The sequence below is a fragment of the Myotis daubentonii genome, chromosome 2, assembly GCF_963259705.1.
Source record: "Myotis daubentonii chromosome 2, mMyoDau2.1, whole genome shotgun sequence".
Taxonomy (NCBI): Eukaryota; Metazoa; Chordata; class Mammalia; order Chiroptera; family Vespertilionidae; genus Myotis; species Myotis daubentonii.
Genome location: NC_081841.1, coordinates 183226379 through 183246516, shown reverse-complemented (window position 1 = coordinate 183246516; position 20138 = coordinate 183226379). Strand labels below are relative to the sequence as shown.

The 20138-nt window shown below is 37.6% G+C and overlaps 1 protein-coding gene across 4 annotated transcripts in view; it reads left to right on the top strand.

The window, feature by feature from the left end:
• The window catches only part of NALCN (sodium leak channel, non-selective), a 308079-nt gene that overhangs the window by 226055 nt on the left and 61886 nt on the right, over window positions 1-20138 (top strand). For 2 of the 4 annotated variants that reach the window (XM_059685056.1, XM_059685053.1), the window contains 2 exons: window positions 14969-15042; window positions 16628-16702. In XM_059685056.1, coding sequence (XP_059541039.1) covers window positions 14969-15042; window positions 16628-16702 — 149 coding nt within the window. The remainder of the gene's footprint in view (window positions 1-14968; window positions 15043-16627; window positions 16703-20138) is intronic. The other 2 variants (XM_059685057.1, XM_059685054.1) reach the window with 1 other exon arrangement.

Sequence of the window (20138 nt, the reverse complement as noted above, 5' to 3'; positions counted from 1 at the left end):
CTTCTCAGTTGGCAGACTAAGATATTTGTCAGGAAAATGTTTATTATTTATTCAATTATTACTTTTCCATCTACTCTTTTTTTCCCCCCCTCCTCATTTTCTCTTATGATTGTTGTCTCTCTATTTTTCTTCTGTGCTTTAAAATATTTGTTCAGCTTGATCTTACAGGTCACTAATCTTGTCTCAACTAAGATCATCCTTTGCTGTTAAATTTTGAGTGAAAAGTTATGAAATGTGTGTGTGTGCACATGCACATGCAGTACTCTTAACTCACCTTAAAGACTTAAACTCTTTTTATTATTATTAAATATGTCTCCTTTATTCTCCACAGTTATATTTCACTCAATACTATGTATAGGGCATGGATGCAAAAGTTCATATGTCAGCTAACAATCTGGTGAGAGGATAAAAATGGCCTGGTTTCATCCAATGAGTCTGAAATTGCATTTTACATACTAGGAATGCTTATTTCCTAAATTTTATTTCAAAAGATGTTAAGCCAGAGGTGTGCATTGAACCCTCACATAGGGTTGTGGCCAGCTCTCTCCAGGAAGAGTGTGGAGAGCTGATATTATTTATACCCAAAGTGTGAAATCCAGAACATGCTTTTTAAAAATCACTAGTAACATTATCCCACTGGAAACGCAAAAACCTATATAATAAAAGGCTAATATGCAAATTGTCCCCTCGACCGGGAGTTCAACCAGGGGGCAGGGCCGGCCAGCCAACCACCGTAGCCCCTCCCCCTGCCAGCCTGTCCCTATCGGCCCCTATCAGGGCAGGCCGGCAGACCCCACCCATGCATGAGTTCGTGCACCGGGCCTCTAGTTAAATTATAGTCCAGAAAACATATTTTCTCTCTAAAAGGAAACATAATGTTTTTCAAAAATTTGAACAGCATGTTTTGAAATAGGTAAGGAAAAAATTTAAAAGATTCTTGGCAGGTGTGGAGGGTTGTGAGTGGAGTTTAAGGAGAATTTGTCATACCCTTTTGTGTGCCACCAGCATCTCTCCTAGGGGATCTTTGTCTTGGGTTACACTCAGAGAACTTCATATGCCATTTCTGATTTCTTTGTGTCCTTATATTTTGGGGGCTTTTTAAAAATCTTCTCATTTAACAGTTATCTTTAATTAACTGAAAGTAAGAGGATAATTATAGTTGTATTCTGTAATCTTATACTTGAGCCTCCCTCATAATCTCCTAAAATACAGTGAATGGCAATACCCTGCTTCTTGGTGATAGCCAAGTCACTCAGCATCTAAAAGAAACTAGAATTGTTGAAGAGGGTTGACAGTCCCCAATCTATAAGGTCAGTTGATTGAAACACACAATACAGGATCTTATATAAGAAAAATAAATTGTCAATAATGGTTAGGCTGTCCTTCATTCCTATGAAAGCCTAGTTGGAATAATATTGTTTATCCCCTTAACAGCCTTCATGATCTGGGTAAATGCTGCAATGCAGAAAGTGGGATATAGAGAATGTATTTTCTCTTCATCTTAGTGGCTGATACCCAGTGTGGCAGCAGCAAGAAGACTTACCCGTGTGGCCATCCATTCTTAAAGCTTAGGTTGCCAGAAAAGTAAACTTAATAACATCTTTCACTTCAGCTCCATCAGTTACTGGAGTTCTTCGTAAATACTTAGGACTCATCATCCTTGTTGAGTGCCACTGGGCCAGGGAACTCAAACCAGGCAATCCCACCCACTGAACATCAGTGGTGAAGATGTGCAGGAAGCAGAAATCAAAGAGAAAGCAGTTTGTTATTTTCATTTTTTAATATGGCAAACCCTTTTCACTTTTATTAAGAAACCCTAGAGCCACTTAAAAGCAAAAATACATAAACACCAACAAAAATCCTGAACAGAGATTAGCTCCCCAGTAAAGTATTAGGAAATTTCCGTTACAATCCTAGTTGTCTTCGGAAATGCCAGTCACTGTCATATGGATAGCAAGGCACTTCACTTTATGTGAAAAAATTCTTCCAACACCAACACAAATTGAGACTGTTTTTCCTCAAAGAGTGGTAAAAAATAAAAAGAAAATGAACGTCTGGCTTATCAATGATTCTATAATATGACAAAGAAACAATAAAATAAAACCTTTCCCTTAATGATTACCGGGAAGGGGAAACTTCACTACCCTACAGGGAAGCACTTTTGCCAGGGAAAGCAGAGTCCCAGGAAACTAAAGATCACAAGTGAAGCGGGGGGGGGGGGGGGGGGGGGGGAGACCAAACCTGACAGCAAAGGCTAAGGGGCAGGGGGAGTGAGAGTGATTAAGCCAGTGGTCGGCAAACTCATTAGTCAACAGAGCCAAATAACAACAGTACAACGATTGAAATTTCTTTTGAGAGCCAAATGTTTTAAACTTAAACTATATAGGTAGATGCATTGTTATTAACTTAATTAGGGTACTCCTAAGTTGGCCTTTGCTAAAAACATCCTCAATCTGCTTGAGGTACTTTCCCTGAGGTCAACCCCTTCCAACTCTCCCATCCACACTCGTCTTGTATACTTGTTAAGCAATGCAGGAAACACAAAAGCACATGTAAGGCAAGGTTTTCTCAGAGTAGTTACCCTGGGTTAAAACATCCATAAGCAATTCCTATGGCAGTCTCACTTTGCAGAGATCATGCTTTTAAAATAGCCGTGTTCAGTTACCTTTATCATGTGGTTTAACATACTTGTTCTTTTCCTTGTAAACAATAAGGAGACAAAAATGTAAAAGCCTTAAGCCATTGTTGAGGCCTGCCCAGATCCTACAGTAGAAAGGATAAATCTGCAAATCTTGAGAGGAGTTTTTCTAGTTTCCAGGCAGAAGAAAATCAGTCAGTGGTTTTCTACCTATTTTTTTCTCCATATTATTGAAATTAAATCCTGGATTTATGAAGTTGAGTGCTTGTTAATAAACTGAGACGTAACTTGGCTTTCCAATAACTCTAGTTAACAAAAGCAGCCCAGTCAGTCCTCAGACGTGAATCATCTCATCAAGGTCAAGATTCCACTATAGTTGGATCAAGGCACTCAAGCTGGTCTTTAACTGAGCTACGTGATCTTTCTGTCCTGCTGTCCGGGATGGCGTGCCATATCTGGGATCAAAATCTACAATGGTCTGAAGAAAATGAGTAAACTCACAGAGTTATATCAGCCTGAGGCCCAGGGAGGGATTGGGGCTGTCCCAGCCAACTCCTGTACAGTGCCAGAACCCATATGTGTAAGAACAGTGAATATTTCTCAAATATTCTGCTCATAAATAATTATGATTAGTGGACATTTGGTCCCCTCTAAAACATCCATAGAGACATTTGATCTGCACAGTTAATAAAAATCTCACTCTTCTGCAACGTTCGAACCCCTACCCCTCTACCTAACCCATGTGCTGTTACCAGCTAGGTTACCAAGGCCAGAAGAGTTATTATTGACAATACAGCCACAACACAGTTATTGGACCAATAAAACATGATAGTATTTTTATGGATTAATCCTGTAGACCAAAAGTATAAATACATCTTATATTTGAACCCAGTGGCATTTTTCTCTATGTGGACACTTGACAGAATCAAATATTAAGGACCATTTGGGGTGGACCAGATGTCTCCATGGACATTTTGAACAGGACATATATGTCCTGCAATGGCCTTTTACCTGCCTCCTTTCTGCCAAGCGTATAGCAAGTTCCACATTAAGTCTTCACAATTAGCATCTATGCATGTACAAAATAGGAGGAAAACAATAAAAGTAATTGCTGTGTTTTGTTTACCCTTTCATTTGCATAACTCTTCAACATTCACTCATTCAACAAACATGTGTGAAGCACCTGTCTTTCCTCTGGCATTTTCCTGGGTCCTGGGAATTCAGCAGTGCCCTCTAGAAGCTTATAATCTAATGGGAAGGGACACATGTAAATGGATGAAAATAAAAAGAATTACAGGAACATGAGACAAGACCTAAGTCCTCCTTACGGGAGAAGAAAGATTGAGCGATACAGGAGGAAGGTGCTCCAGGCAGAGAGGAAGGCATGTGGAAGGACACAGAAAGCATAACATGCTTGACATGTGAGAAGCAGAGTAGAATAGAGATGAAGTGATATAGCTTTCAATCCTCACCTATAAAATAGAGATTTTTATTTTTAAGGTTTTTATGATGATTTAAAAATATATGTGAAGTGCACCTAGCATATGTGCCTATCATACAAGAAAAGAAAGGTTATTGATATTAAATTATACTGTGAAGTCAGACTCAGCAAATAGACTTGTATTAATCAATCCAGGCAAATGACTTTACTTAAATTAACCTTCAGCTGTAACAGTCTAGTTGAGCACAATATATTAAGTCCTGCTGTATTTTCCTTATTGTCCACGAATCTGATTTTTTTTTTAGTCTGATTTTTAATGACATTTTAGTTACTAACCTCCATTGCCTGTCTAGTGTCTTAGACTCTCAAAAAGTAAATTAAATTGTTCTGGAAAGATTTGCTCTTCACAAAGCTTTGTTGATTGCCATTCAGCACTTTGTAATTTTCTGTGTGATTATAGAGTATTCGATGATTTGTTCCAGGAACTCCACACATAGCAAGTTATTCAGCCTCATCTGTAATTTCCAGGATGAACATTTACTCACTTTTAAAAAGAGAACAGCCCATTTTTATCTTTAGGGCTTTTGCTCTTCTGAAAGAATCTTCTAAAATGACAGCTTAGCATCTCTGCAGTGTCATTCAAGATATTTCTCTAGGACAGTGGTCGGCAAACTGCGGCTTGCGAGCCACATGCGGCTCTTTGGCCCCTTCAGTGTGGCTCTTCCACAAAATACCTCGTGCGGGCATGCACAAACAGTGCGATTGAAACTTTGTGGCCCATGCGCAGAAGTCAGTATTTTGTGGAAGAGCCACACTCAAGGGGCCAAAGAGCCGCATGTGGCTTGTGAGCCCCAGTTTGCCGACCACTGCTGTAGGAGATATTATGATACTGCCTGTATCCCAAAGATGCCATGTAGTGTGATCCAAGGGAAGGAAGAATTGGTGGTCATCAGACCAAATATGAAAACCCTATCTATGCACTTGTCTCTTTAGCATAAAAATGTTTTAATATTTCATTGATTGTCCATCTAGTTACAATCATGGAGCAGAAACAAAAAACATAATATAAGGGAAAACTTTGTTTTTATTCTTATTGATCTTTGCGGTTTTAGCTCAGATTAAAATACAGCTGCATTTGAGTACACATTCTTTCATCTGACAGTCATTTATTGAGGATCTTTAAATGCAAACAGTGTGCTGGGTCCTGGGTAAAAAACACATTTTACTGCTTTTAACTAACAGGAAAGTAGGAATTCCCTATCAGTGATTTTTTTAAAAGAACATTTAATCGTGTGGTCATTTTTAGTTTGAGGTTATATGTAATTTGTTTGCATTCCTTCCAAGTACATGCATTGAGAGTCAAAGTAAATCAGTCTAGGATTACACATCTTTCATAGGCAATATGGAAGGCTTTTACTCAAGAGGCTTTGGTACTGTCTCCAAAGCAGGTGTCAGAGAGCTGAGGTTGCAGCTAAACCTATATATGAAATTTACATTTGTTTCTACTTCTGAGTATAGTTTTGCTTGTAAGTTCTGTTTCCCATTAAGTGATGTGGCAACCTCAACGAGTTGTAGTTTCTGCTGCTGATGATGTTCTTGATATTTGGACCTGAAGTTCACACACAACTGAATCATAATTGGAGACCTGCTCCCTTGCATTACACTACCATGGATTTTAAATGCACAAACAGCTGCATGGTTATGAGCATCTGGCATTTTCTCCCAGAATTATAAATTCCTTCATTTTTTTAAAAAATCTCTGCAAATTTTCAATCTTTGTCTTTCTGTTTATATGAGCTATAACCTTAAAGTCATTTTATCTTTTACTTCTATAATTTAAATTTAACTACCATATGTTAGTTTCTTACCAATAAGCACTGTATATTAAACACAGCTATTTTTTTTCAATAATTGAGGATATCGCCATCCCCTCATTTTTTGTATCATCAGTATCATTACACTAGTCCAGTGGTCGCCAAACTCATTAGTCAACAGAGCCAAATATCAACAGTACAACGATTGAAATTTCTTTTGAGAGCCAAATTTTTTAAACTTAAACTATATAGGTAGGTACATTGTTATTAACTTATTTAGGGTACTCCTAAGGCTTAGGAAGAGCCACACTCAAGGGGCCAAGGAGCCGCATGTGGCTCGCGAGCCACAGTTTGCCGACCACTGCTCTAGTCTAGCTGATGTAAGGTGTAGAAGATTTGGCCAAATCTGCAATGACAGACTACTACCTTAGTGACTAATGCATTGTCATAAAATTCAAGTACAAAAAAGTCAAGCCAATTAAGTTTCCAGTCATTTAGTTTCTTTCTAGTTGTGCAATGTTTTTCTATATATCAAGTGAATTGATACATTTCAAACCAACTATTCCCCCCTTGTAATTTTTATGTCATTCACATTTATTTCAAGGATTCCTTTTGTTAAAAAAAAATGTGTAGAACAGAAAAGAGAGTCATTTTTTTGTTGTTGTTGTTGTTGCTAATTCTCATCCAATGATATTTTTCCATTGATTTTTAGAGAGAGTGGAAGGGAGTGGGAGAAACATAGAGAGAATCAGTGTGAGAGAAACACATCAATTGGTTGTTTCCCACGTGTACTCTGGCCAGGGCTGGGGATCGAGCCTGCAACTAAGGTACATGCCATTGACTAGAATTGAACCCAGGACCCTTCAGACTGCGGGCCAATGCTCTATCCACTGAGCCAAAACCTCTAGGGCAAGTCATCTTTTAATATTAAGAAGTTTATTCATTCTTGAAATATATTTCAAAAACAAACTATGTGCAGTGAAGGGAAATATAATGGACAAGAAATATACAATCCTTACCATATGGAACATATGACCTAGTGAAATTAACAGAAAGATAAAAAGGTGTGTCATATACAGAGCAGGGATTGACATGTATGAGGTTCCCAGGAGTTCAAAGAAGGAGTGAAGATGTGTGTGTGTGTGTGTGTGTGTGTGTGTGTGTGTGTGTGTGTATGCATGCACACGCACACAGACACATTTATATTTATATATTTTAATTTTTATTTTATTCCTGGTGTGTTTTTTCAGGATTCAGAATTTACAGTGTTGAAATAATTTAAGATCAGAAATCTATCATCCCTTTTTACAAAATTCACATTCTAAGACATATTTGATATAATGCTATTCACCTGTATGTACATTATGACTTTTGATCTTGCTGCTACCTACACCAAATTTTAAAATGTTTTCTTTCCAAGCATAATGTCAATTTTATAAAAACTTTACTTTATAGAAAGATCTTGCCATACACATGATCAGTCATATGCACCTTGATACTAATTTTCAGTTCACAGGTGCATGAAAAATTCAAATATAGACAAATGAGGCATCAGCCTATGTAATTTAAGTAATTGCTTATTTTTAATTATTATATTTTATGTGGGAGACTTATTCAATAAAGTGGCTCATAACAATAATTACACAATACCTTTCCAGCAGAAATGACATGCATCAAGCCCTGCTCATTGAACCTTGATTTTGTGCTTTATTGTCATATATTTTTAAAAGATTTTGTATTGATTCTTTAGAGAGAGAGGAATGGAGAGGGAGGCAGAAAGAGAAATATCGATGCAAGAGTGAAATGCTGATCAGCTGCTTCCGGCACCTGGGATCGAGCTTGAAACCTGGACATGTGCCCAAACTGGGAATCGAACCAGCAACCCTTCAGTACACAGGATGATGCCCAACCAACTTAGCCACACTGGCCAGGGCTATGATCATATTTTTATAAACATTTTCCTATAATTATCAATCCATTAATATTTTTAAAAGTGAGAAAATAAAAATAGGGCCTTTACACCTTTTCCCAGTTAGAAACAGAAATGTATTGTTAGCAACTCCAAATCAGAAAAGTTAGTCAAATACGTATAGTATTTGTTGTTTTCTTTCTCAAATAAATATTAATGGCTTCATTTTAAAGTGAAACTACTATTTTTTATATCTAAGCACTGCACCACTCCAAAAGAATCTGATATTCCCTAATGGGTCTTTGGTTACTCCCAGGTGTTTGAATAAATTGAATTAATATCCTACTTAATTGAAAGACTTGATAGGGCCCTGATTTTAAGGAATCAGTAAATGTATAATATAAATACTTATAATCATACTGGCTTTAATGGCTTAGAAAAGTTCATTGATCTCTTTTAGTGTTTCAGGATTGTTATTCTGGAAATAAATTGGGCTTATATAGATAGAATAAAGAAAAAATTGGCTAGTACAGATTTTGCAGTAGGGTATAGGATAAAGAAGAACTTACATGTGAGTAAAGCAAATCTTTCAAGTCAAGCAGACAATATTACAGTATTGTATGGAAAACGCTTTTTTAATACTGTTAAACCTAATGACATCTTTTCCATTGTTTTTTTTTAGAGTGAAAGGGTGTGGGGGGAGGGAGAGAGAAACATCACATCGATTGATTACCTCTTGCAACCAAGGACCAAACCTGCAACCCAGGTACATGCCCTTGACTGTGAATCAAACCCACAACCCTTCGGTGCACACGCCAGTGCTCTAACCATTGCACAACACCAGCCAGGACAAACCTAGTGACATTTTACATAGATACCATGATGTAGTGGAAAGATAGGAACATTGAAGCTAATCCAGAGCTCTAATCATAATTCTGCAGTTATTATCTTGGTAACCTTAGACAACCTAAGTTCTATGAACCTCTAATTTCTTATTTGTAAAAGAAATAATAATATCTACCTATGAGGATTAATTTTAAGAATAAGTTTAAACTATTTATATACCATCTCAACACATGATCAAAGAGCTAAATAAATTAATAAAGATTTATAGGATATGAAATACACAATTGACCAGTTTTATGTAATCGTCATTTATACAGTTCTTCATTCAATGACCAGAGGTTACACATTCTGATATAAGAACACACAAATGATTTACAAAACATGACCACTTACTGTGTCACAAAGAAATTCTAAATATAAGCCAAATTAATATCCCAGAGAAGAAATTATTTAACAAAGATGTAATAAAATTAGAAACCAAATAATAACCACAGTAGATACATTTGGAAATTTTAAAACCACTCCTTAATAACTGAGGGAGTATAGAAGAAACCACGATGGAAATAAAAAGTATCTAGAACTGAAAAATAATGAATGTGATATGTATCAAATTTTTGAGAATTAGCTAAAGGCATTTTTTCGAGGGAAAATATAGCCTTGTATATTTAGTAAACATAGAAAGGCTGACAATATTCCAGGTATTCAATCAAATATTTAGAATAATACCAACCATGAAAACAGCAGAAGGAAAGAAATAATAAAGATAAAAGCAGATATTAGTCAAATGAGGAAAAAAGCAATAAATAATATCAATAAAACTAAAATTTTGTTCCTTGAAAAGACTAATACAAGTTATAAATCTCCATCATATTCAACAAAAAATTAAGGAGCCATAAGTTTACAAGTGGCAAAAGAATGTTAACAAGATGTAAGAATGTAAGTAATGTAAGATATCAGTAATATTGTTCTCACAAGCCATTCCTGAGGAAACTACTAAAAAACATGCTTTGGACAACCAAAATGAACTCCAAAAATGACCCTAAGACATTGACATAAGAAGTAGTGGTAAGCATTCAAGATGTAATTAAATGACTACATGAGAATTAAAATGAAGAATAAAAAATGTAATAGCTATTTGCTCTGCTCTGCTAATATGAGCACAGTACTTATATACAAATAAAAGAGGAGAATGGGAAGAATATATAAAAACACTTTAAAAATATTCCTTAATTTTACTTTTGTTTTAGAATTGGTATTGTAATTCTGAGATACTGTCTATGAAATGTGAAATAAAACTAATGAGTAATTATGAGATAATCTAATTCTGTCATCCTCTATGTCCTTGATAATCAAGAGTCTTAATGGGGCAGGAAGGAGATACTGATGTCATATAGAAGAGATTAGGTAAAAACTTTATGTCCTGAATTTAAATGGAAAATAGTAGAATAATCTCAGGCAAAATCCTCAAAGCAATGAATAACTGCATCAATGGTTGTCATTGGAGTCTAGATTATGACCTTGAAACACCATTTCTCAATAAATAAACCAGGGCTTTTCAGAGAAAGTTGTTGATTTGGAATAGAACACGTATAAGATGAGTTTGGAACAACTTGTCATAGCTGAGAACAAGGGAGCTTTGCCAAAGATTACAGAGTCTCATCAAAAGAACCTGTGGGCCAATTTGACAAAGCTCCCCATTAGCACAGTTGGGATCATTTGACCTACCATAACATATCATTGTAATGGATTGAAACCAATGAAGTCTGTTTAAATCTTTGAGTTCATAATGACATTTTTATAGTAATAATTGGTCACCTTAAAAGGTTGATAGGAAACCAATTAATTACATAAAATTAAGTAAAGGTAAAAACACAAATTTATCTTGCCTTTTCCATATGAATTATACTAATGAGTAACCAATAGTACATGAGGAAAAGTACTTTATTATAAAAGTATTCCAACTAATAAGTGAAAAAGGAATACTTTTATGAACTGCATGAATCAATGATCTAAGCAGTGAATATCAGTACTACTAACATCACAAAAAGAGAGACAACCAGACATTACGTGTCTGCCCATGAAATACTATGACTCCACCTATGGCCTTGCCAAAGGGATCAAATCTGAGTCTGATAAAACTCTGAATTCAGCTGCCAACCTAAAGGAAATACAGAAGACAGACGAATATGTGAACTATACCATGAATGTGCACCTAACAAAATCCAGACTTCCAAAAACTATAGGTTAGATGGCTCAGGATCTTCAACTGTAAATGGAGAATCTGGATTTAAATATGTAAAAGACATTGCAAACAAAACAGCTAGATCTATTCATTGCTGTGTCCTTCAGCTCCAAATTATTTAACCACTAACTCTATGCAAATTGATTTGAACTTCCAGGCTCTTGAATTTCATGTTAAAGTGCACAGTTCTGGAAACATCTTTTAAATTAAAATTTTAAGACAAAAAAGGTTATCGCTATATGTTTGGACATTTAAATTTAATTTATATTTGATAATTAGCTTAGCCAAAGAATGGTTATCTTGTGGAAATGAATGTATTCAGTTTACAAACGAATAAAACCACCAAAAAAGAGAAGCTTTTTAACTAATCTTTTTTTTCAATGCAACTCTATGAAAACATGTCACCTATACCCTTCATTTTAAGTCCTACATCTTTGATATGTTTATAAACAGAATGAGAAACTACTTACACCTTTCATAGCTGTAAATTTACAATTTCAGGTCTAAAATTACTATTATGAAATACATTTCTGTATTCCTTAAGTGTTTTATTTATTGCCTGTTAGTGTCTTTTGGAACCAGGAGAGGGCACTGCAGAGCAGTGTAGCTCTAAGTACTTGCGACAGAGTCAGAAAATGTCCTTTACTAAAAGAAATGTGCAAAGCTATACTACAGAAATAAGAAAAACTGAAGGAATAACTAGATAATCACTATAGGCTTTTTTATTTACTACAAAACAGAACAGATAAAATATTTAACTAAATACATATCTAGGCTATCAAATGGAGATATATAGATGATAATGGATAGAGAGAGATAGATGTAGATATAGGTATCTCCTTTCAAGAACATCCCAAAGCTGAATCTGAATCTCCTATTACAATATTTATTTTTTTCACTACTTCTGCTGTTAGTGGTAAAACCAGTTCTCAAATACTCCCTTGTACAGATTTAGAGTATATTTTGTTTTAATCAGTTCAAGTTTAGGACAAAGGATATGCAAAACAGAAATAATTTTAGAAACAATGTAATAAACATTATTCACAGTTTCTGCAAAGGTTTTTCCAAACATAAAGAACACTGTTTTAAGTAGCAGCTGCTCAATTGCAGGGCAGTAGATAGGTGATTGAGTTCAGACCATCACCTTACACTAGGGAAAGATAACAAAGGCATGTCATTGTCTTGTGAAGATGAAATAAGAGTAATGGGACTCTAGGACTTCTAAAACTTGCTGTCCCAGGTTCCCTGTGGCCTAGGCCTTTCTTATGTCTGTGTGCACTGAGGTATGTAAAGAGCAGAAGTGCCACCAGGATGGGACTGTTCAGCTGTGTGTTCAGTTTCCACAGCGACTCTAAACAGCATTCCTTAGATGTGCTGTCTATGCAAGGAAGTTAAATCAATGCCAGAAGTCACATCTTCAGGGAATGGGAGGAGATTTAAGAAAGTTTCATGATATATCATGGTAAACAGCGTTCTGTGTGCTACCCTGAATATGTAATTTCTAAAAATCTGACATCTACTCTTATCTTCTTGTCTACATATTAATTTATTCTCCTGAACGTTCTAGTGAATAATGAAACCAATTCAGTTTTTCATTATTGAATGAAATGAGTGCCATCTTTTCTTGTGTGAGAAAATTTGCCAATGTGTTCAATGATCCTTACTTTTATTAGAGATTTTCTGTGAAATATAAAAATTATATTAGGTTTTTTAAAATATATTTTTATTGATTTTTTACAGAGAGGAAGGGAGAGGGATAGAGAGTTAGAAACTTCGATGAGAGAGAAACATTGATCAGCTTCCTCCTGCACACCCCCTACTGGGGATATGCCCACAACCAAGTTACATCTTGACTGGAATCAACCCTGGGACCCTACAGTCCGCAGACCGACGCTCTGTCCACGGCCAAACCAGGCAGGGCCATATTGTTAGTTTTGATGTTATCTAGGTTGTCAGTTGTGGCTGAAAAGACCAATTTATGACCACCAGTTCTTCTCCAGCTGTGGCTATATGGACATATTGGTTGACAGTACAATATTTGTTTATAGATGTGTTTGCAAATTGGAGCTCTGTAACTTTGCACCTCAAATTACTTAACTCTTGTTTGAAAGAAACTAGATGGTCTATTTTTACTGAATCCAGAATTGTTCTGTCTCCTGCTTTTCCTTTCCTTCCCTCAACTTTGTTTGGAACGCAGTATGTTTTGTAGTATTTCTTCCACTTGCCTTACTTAAAGATTCACCTAGCTCAGCACTTACAATGTGCACCGAATTAATTTGCCTTATGCATGCATTTCCAACTTCAGTCCTTTACTCACAGCATCCTTGGCCTCTAGAAATCATAACTGTCCTTCAAGGCCCACCATAATTTCCACTTCTCCAAGTAAGTTTTTGCCTACTATTTCAGGCACATCTATTTCTTCCCCACCCAAAGTCCTACAACCCCTCTTTTTTCTACTGTGCATATTGCCTAGCACTTTACTGTCTACTGAAGCAGGGGGTCCTGCGGGGGTGAGGCCGACGGAGTCCTAACAAAGCATGCCCGACTCCGGAGACCAGGTTCAGTGACGCAGATCTGAGTTTATTGTGTAAGTGCAGCAACATATATAACATTCCAGACCAATCAGAAGTTTACACCATCCTTAGGGCAACCAATGGTAGGAAAGATCAGGGTACTATGTAGGGGCTCTAGGGGGCTTACTCCGGCGGGCGCTGCCACTTCCCGGTGTGCCGAGGAAGCTTGTATAGGCGGAGTGTGCTCACGCCATTGCGTCCGCCACTGCACTGAGATAAACCTCCTGAGCTCTTCCCACAGTCTACTGCATCCTACTTTTTACTGATTACCTCACATGTGATAGCCTTACCTTTGTAACTAGGTTTTTTAATTCTAGTAAGCAAAAACTCTGATTCCTAGTTACCCTATATCTCCAATAGTCTATCTCACAATAAGTGCCCAGGAAATCTAATCTAAACAAAATGACCAGCTCCTTGTCCAGGTATTATCTTTGGTCTGACTACTGGAGTTACACTTTCTAGTTACTGTGGTGAGTCTCTCTCAGGGTGGTGTGCTTCTTTGTTCTTTTCTCTACCTGGCTCCCTATATACCTGTCACCATCTGACTTCTGCAGCTATCAAGCAGGCCCGAGCTCAGGGAATGCATCTTCTAGTTTTTAGTCAGCCTCTAGTATTTTTCTTTTTAGTCCTTTTCCCTGGAATAATTTCATCATCATCAACTTGGAAGAAACCTCAAAAACTATTCTTATTTCTCCCCATCCTTATCATTCAGATTAGTATTGAGCCTCAGGCCGAAAACCTGACACAGATGCAATGTAGAGGAGAGAACATTTTATTGAACAATGGCAATAAGGAGTCCTATATTTGTTTCAGTGTTAAATTCTTTGGAAACTGAATAGTCTATCAAGGTAACATTATTACTAGTGAGCATAGCCAATGCATCTTTCCCATACCTGGACAAGCTTGTTTGCAGTTCTGCCTTAAAAAAAAAAAAAAGTAAAAGTAGAAAATAAAACTAAATGATAGAATCAGTTGTATGATGATGCTTTTTATTGATTTTTTAAAAATATGTTTTATTGATTTTTTACAGAGAGGAAGGGAGAGAGATAGAGAGTCAGAAACATCAATGAGAGAGAAACATGGATCAGCTGCTTCCTGCACACTCCCCACTGGGGATGTGCCCGCAACCAAGGTACATGCCCTTGACCGGAATTGAACCTGGAACCTTTCAGTCCGTAGGCCAATGCTCTATCCACTGAGCCAAACCAGTTAGGGCTTGATTTTTTTTAGAGAGAGAGAGAGAGAACACTGATCTGTTGTTCCACTTACTGATGCATTCATTGGTTGATTCTTCTATGTGCCCTGACCGGCGATGGAACCTGCAACCTTGGTATATGAGGATGATGCTCTAACCCACTGACCTACCTGGTCAAGGATGATGATGCTTTTTGAAAAAATTCATGTTTAATATTTTAACAGTGTTATCTATTTAATGTATGTAATGATTTGTCAGTATATTAGTCCTTATTTATTACAAAACTAAAGTCATGCTCATAATTTTACAGCTTCGCAAGTCTGTTTTCAGCATCAGGGCAAGGAATCTTCTAGAAAAGGAGACCGCAGTCACTAAAATCTTAAGGTAACAATGTGTTTAAAAACAGTGGGATTATATTAAGCAAAAAAAGAGCTTTTCTAATGAACGAAATTTCTGAGTATCAATATATGCTTTCTGCTAGAAAGTAGGTTTGGTTAACAATTTACTTACAAACAGTGTCAAATACCTCATTAACATTTTTCCTGAAACAGTAACATTTTACTAGCTCAATTGGCCATTTATTTTATTTTCAGGTACTTAAACACAAATTATAATTATAAACTTTTACAAAATGGTGAAAATATTTACTTTTATCCCTACAAGTCATGTCTTTTTTGATAGCCAAAGGACTAATCATAGTTTAGGGGGAAAATAGTAAAAGGGTAAACTTTTTAAAAGTAATTGTGATTTATTGATTTTTTAAGAATCAATTTATTTAAAATCTATAAGAATCAAAAGTATATTCATTTTAGAATGCTTATAAAACATAGAATATTAATGCTGAAATCTAAAATCTACCTTGAAGTGAAATATTAGAAAGGAAAATTCAGCCACACACTTAAGAGTATTTTACAAGAGTATTTTATAATATAAAGTAATGTGATCATTATAAAAATTCATAAGCACTTGTAAGTTATTGGTACATAATGACACAGTTAAATATTGGGAGCTGAAGGTAGAATGACCGACAAGGTAAATGGGTAAGTATATACTAGGAAGCTCTCTTCAAGCTTGTGTGAAGGGAAAGGAGTTAGAGTCCCTTCTACTCCACCTTCATTAATAGGAAGAGTCATTAAAGTATTTTCCCCAGAATGTACCTCACTGTAACTTGTATAACTTAATTTAAAAATAACGTGAATATATGATTTGACAAACTATTTCAACTTTTTAACAGCACCTGAAATTTATATGCCAAAACCAATTCTAACTAATCAAGACAATATTCAATGTATTTATTTTTTATGTTAGCTGGCGATTCATGCAAAGGATTGAGTATGTATTGGAGTACCTTTTATGAAATGAGAATAAATATTTCTGGGGCTTCTATATTATCTTCACAGAATATAATGAGATGAACCTAAAAGGTCTTCTTGAAATAGGAACAGGAAAGCTTCTAAGCAAATTTATAACAACCTGTGTCCCAACTTCCATTTGCTTCCAACTGGCTCAATTCTGGCATTACCATCAACACCAGGAGGCCAGCCTTGAACACTATGTGGTACTACAGGGTTTTTATCAAGCTGTAACTAGACAAGTTCATGGCCAGGCCAATTCCTAGGGTCTTGAAGACTACCCCCAACTCACACAAAACAGATCATGTGCTGGACCAGCCCTGCAGGTGTGTCAGTGTGCTCATGAGGAAGAGAATTCTGCTTCAACCAGAAATGGCCTACAAGGAGATTGTAATACTCTGTATTCAGAATCTACCTGCAAAAAGTAGGGACCAAAACAACCTTATTCACCTATCCAGAATAACTGCCTTTCCACTGATGTGAATTTTCCCTAGGGGTTTCCAGAGACTTTCGGAGTATGGGTAGACAGGGACACTTGGAAGGAAGCAGTTTCTTCCAGAGCCCCACTTTCCTCTGAAGTCATTCTTAAATTTGATCTTCCACTTTTTCTTTTCCAGATCCCTTTCCTCATTCACCTCTCTCCCAGTTTACAGAGAAAAGATGAAACTCTCACTCATCCATCTAAAAGAAAGGTGAAACTTTGTGTAGTGTATTGATCTTAAATGTAAATTCCTCTGGGTTGCCAAACACAGGGACTATTCCCACATGGCTTTCAGGCAGCACCTTATTGTCCAGGTGACAAATTTCTGTAAAACTTCCTCCCGAGTTAAGCCTTAGAAATGGCTTCATTGTCACAATGGGCTATTATTTGAATTGAAAAATAAAGTCGGACTTTTTCTGAGAGATTTAGTTGGTTGGTTTGGCAATGAAAAGGACTTTATAGGTGCCCAATGACATAAAATTGAATGGATTGGATGGATGAGATTCTCCAAGGAAAGGAAAATTTAATTGCTGATTTGTAAATATACATAAGTGGTTTTAAAAAGAGAAAATTTATGGGGTACTTGAGCAAAATAGTTAAGACTATCAGGGATTAGGGGCACCCTCAGACTTGTACAATAGCTTGAGGGGAACCGAGAGGCAACAGCGTACCATACTACAAGATGAGAAGGAGCTACTTGAGGCTGTTTAAGCCGTCTCATCCAGTTAATCTCAGAACAGAAGAGGCTACAATTAGGAAAAAATTAAGATTTATTGTAAGAACACATATTCAATCTTTAGAATAGTCATTTAGCTCTTTTCTTCTGTGAAAAGTTTTCCTAATCTCTGTTTACTAGTCTGTGCAGTAATTAAGGACAAGTGCAAAATGTTAAAAGGATAGTTTCTTTGGTTGTACTTTTCTTTTTTTTACTAATAATGATAGTAGAATTAATAATAATAATATCATGCCTGCATTATAATGTAACCAACCCATAAATTAGAAAGTCGAGAATAGCTTGAGTCCATGTCTATGAGTTCATGGGCATTTTTCTATGCTGTTTATTTATTTATTTTTTAATAAACAACTAAAAAGAAAAAGAAAGAAATTCAAAAGAAATTAAAACAAAAAAAAAAAACAAAAAAAAACCTTTACAGTCACCTCAGGACAAATGATTGTAAAAACCTTACACAAAATGGGGAAGAAGGAAAAGTTTCCACCACTCTCTGTGTCTTCTCACTCTCTCCAGAGCCTTTCCTCCCCTAGGCTCTAGAAATTTATTTATTTATTAATATATTTTTATTGATTTCAGAGAGGAAGAGAGAGGGAGAGAAGGAGAGAGAGAGAGAGAGAGAGAGAGAGAGAGAGAGAGAGAAGAGAGAGAGAGAGAGAGAGAAATATCAGTGATGAGAGAGAATCATTGATCGGCTGCCTCCTGCACACTCCCTACTGTGGATCGAGCTTGCAACCTAGGCATGCGCCCTTGACCAGAATCGAACCCTAGACACTTCAGTCCACAGGCCAGTGCTCTATCCACTGAGACAAACCAGCTAGGGCAAGACTCTAGGAATTTAAAGATGGGAGGAGATGCTGTTAGAACAGCCCTCACCACCCCCCACCACCACCCCAATCTTGGGTAACACAGGATACTGGACTGGTATTAGAAGGCCTGGACTGGTGTCTGGTTCTGCTTCTCTATAACCTTGAGCAACTCACTTATCTGATCCTCAATTTTCTATCTGTCTTTGCCATGTAGACTGCCCAAAAATGTTGTCTGAGTAATCTGTTGATCAACAAAGTGAAATTTAATAGTTATTACAGTGAAGGAAACCAACACGTCAGCAGTCTTACTAATGTCTCAGAAGGAATAGTTAGGATCGATATTTTTAAGGTTTTGGATTTGAATTTAAGTGCCTTTAGGCAGGGATATCTGATTGAGATTGGGCAGAAAATTCTTGATAAGAGTTTAGATCATTTCACTATATATACAAATATCAAATAATTATGTTGTACACCTAAACTAATATAATGTTATATGTCAATTATATCTCAATAAAGAAAAAAGGAGGATAAGGACTCCCCAGAATGTGCAATCCTATCTAATGAAATAGTAATATGCAAATTAACTGTCACACCCTCACACCCTCACTCCGTCAGTCCGTCACAAAGATGGTGGTGGCCACAGAGCTTGAGCAAGAAGGAGGCTTAGGTTGCCCCCAGCGATGGAGGAAGCCAAGCTTCCCGCCTGCCCTGGCTGGCCCTGAGCTCTGCTCAAGGCTACAAAGTTTCAATTATAGAAGATAAATAAATCCCAGATACCAGCCTGCATGGCCTCTGCTCAAGGAGGGGCTGGGAAGGCAACCCAGGCTTTGAGCCGGACCAAGGCTACAAAGTTTCAATTATAGAAGTTAAATAAATCCCAGATACCTGCTTCCAGCCTGCGGCCATGGCCATCAGCCCTCACCCAGGCTGGCCAGGCACCCTAATAGGGACCCCCACCCTAAAGGGGGTGTGCCCCGCCTGAAAACAGTCCTCAGCCCCTCACCCAGGCTGGCCACACTCCCATGGGATGAGGGTCCCCACTGTGGGGCTTGACAAGCCCTCAGCCCCTCACCCAAGCTGGCCTGGCACCCCAGTAGGGACCCCGACTTTGAAGGGGGTGTGGCAAGCCTGAAAATGGCCCTCAGCCCCTCACCCAGGCTAGCCAGGCACCCTAGCGGGACCCCCACCTGATCCAGGACACCCTTCAGGGCAAACCAGCTGGCCCCCACCCCTGCACCAGGCCTCTATCCTATATAATAAAAGGGTAATATGCAAACTGACCCTAACAGCAGAATGACTGAGAATGACTAGTCACTATGACACACACTGACCACCAGGGGGCAGATGCTCAATGCAGGAGATGCCCCCTGGTGGTCAGTGCCCTTCCACAGGGGGAGCTCTGCTCAGCCACAAGCCAGGCTGATGGCTGCCAGCACAACTGCGGGAGCCTCTCCTGCCTCCTCAGCAGCGCTAAGGATGTCCAACTGCAGCTTAGGTCTACTCCCCGCTGGCAAGTGGACATCCCCCGAGGGATGTCTGATTGCCATCTTAGGCCCAATCCCCCGGGGAGCAGGCCTAAGCCAGCAGGTGGACATCCCCCAAGGGGTCCCAGACTGCAAGAGGGCACAGGCTGGGCTGAGGGACACACCTAAGTGCACAAATTTTTGTGCACCGGGCCTCTAGTAGGTAATAAGTACCTGTTATGAACTGGTAACCAATACTGCTCTGGGGAGGGCAGCTCTGTGGGTGAGGGATGAGGAAGTGGTAACATACCTTTACCTCTTTACTATCTTCCATGCTCTTTCTACCGGTGTAGCTCCATACTCCAGTTATCAGTTATCAGATAGACTTTACACTTTGGTTTTTCACTTTTCTTCTTGACTTGGGGTGATTTCTGAGAAAAGGAAGAATAAATGGTGACTTTATGTTTCCATCTCCACTCCCGGAATCTATTTTATGCCTTTTGAATTTTCAATCATATACATGTATTGCTTTTAAAAAATAAATTCAACTAATTTTTAGAAAGAGTATTTTTTTAAAAAACGGTTAGGATTAGTGGCTCTAGTGGGGCAGAGTCTTGGCCTGAGTCTTGAAAAGTACAATTATTT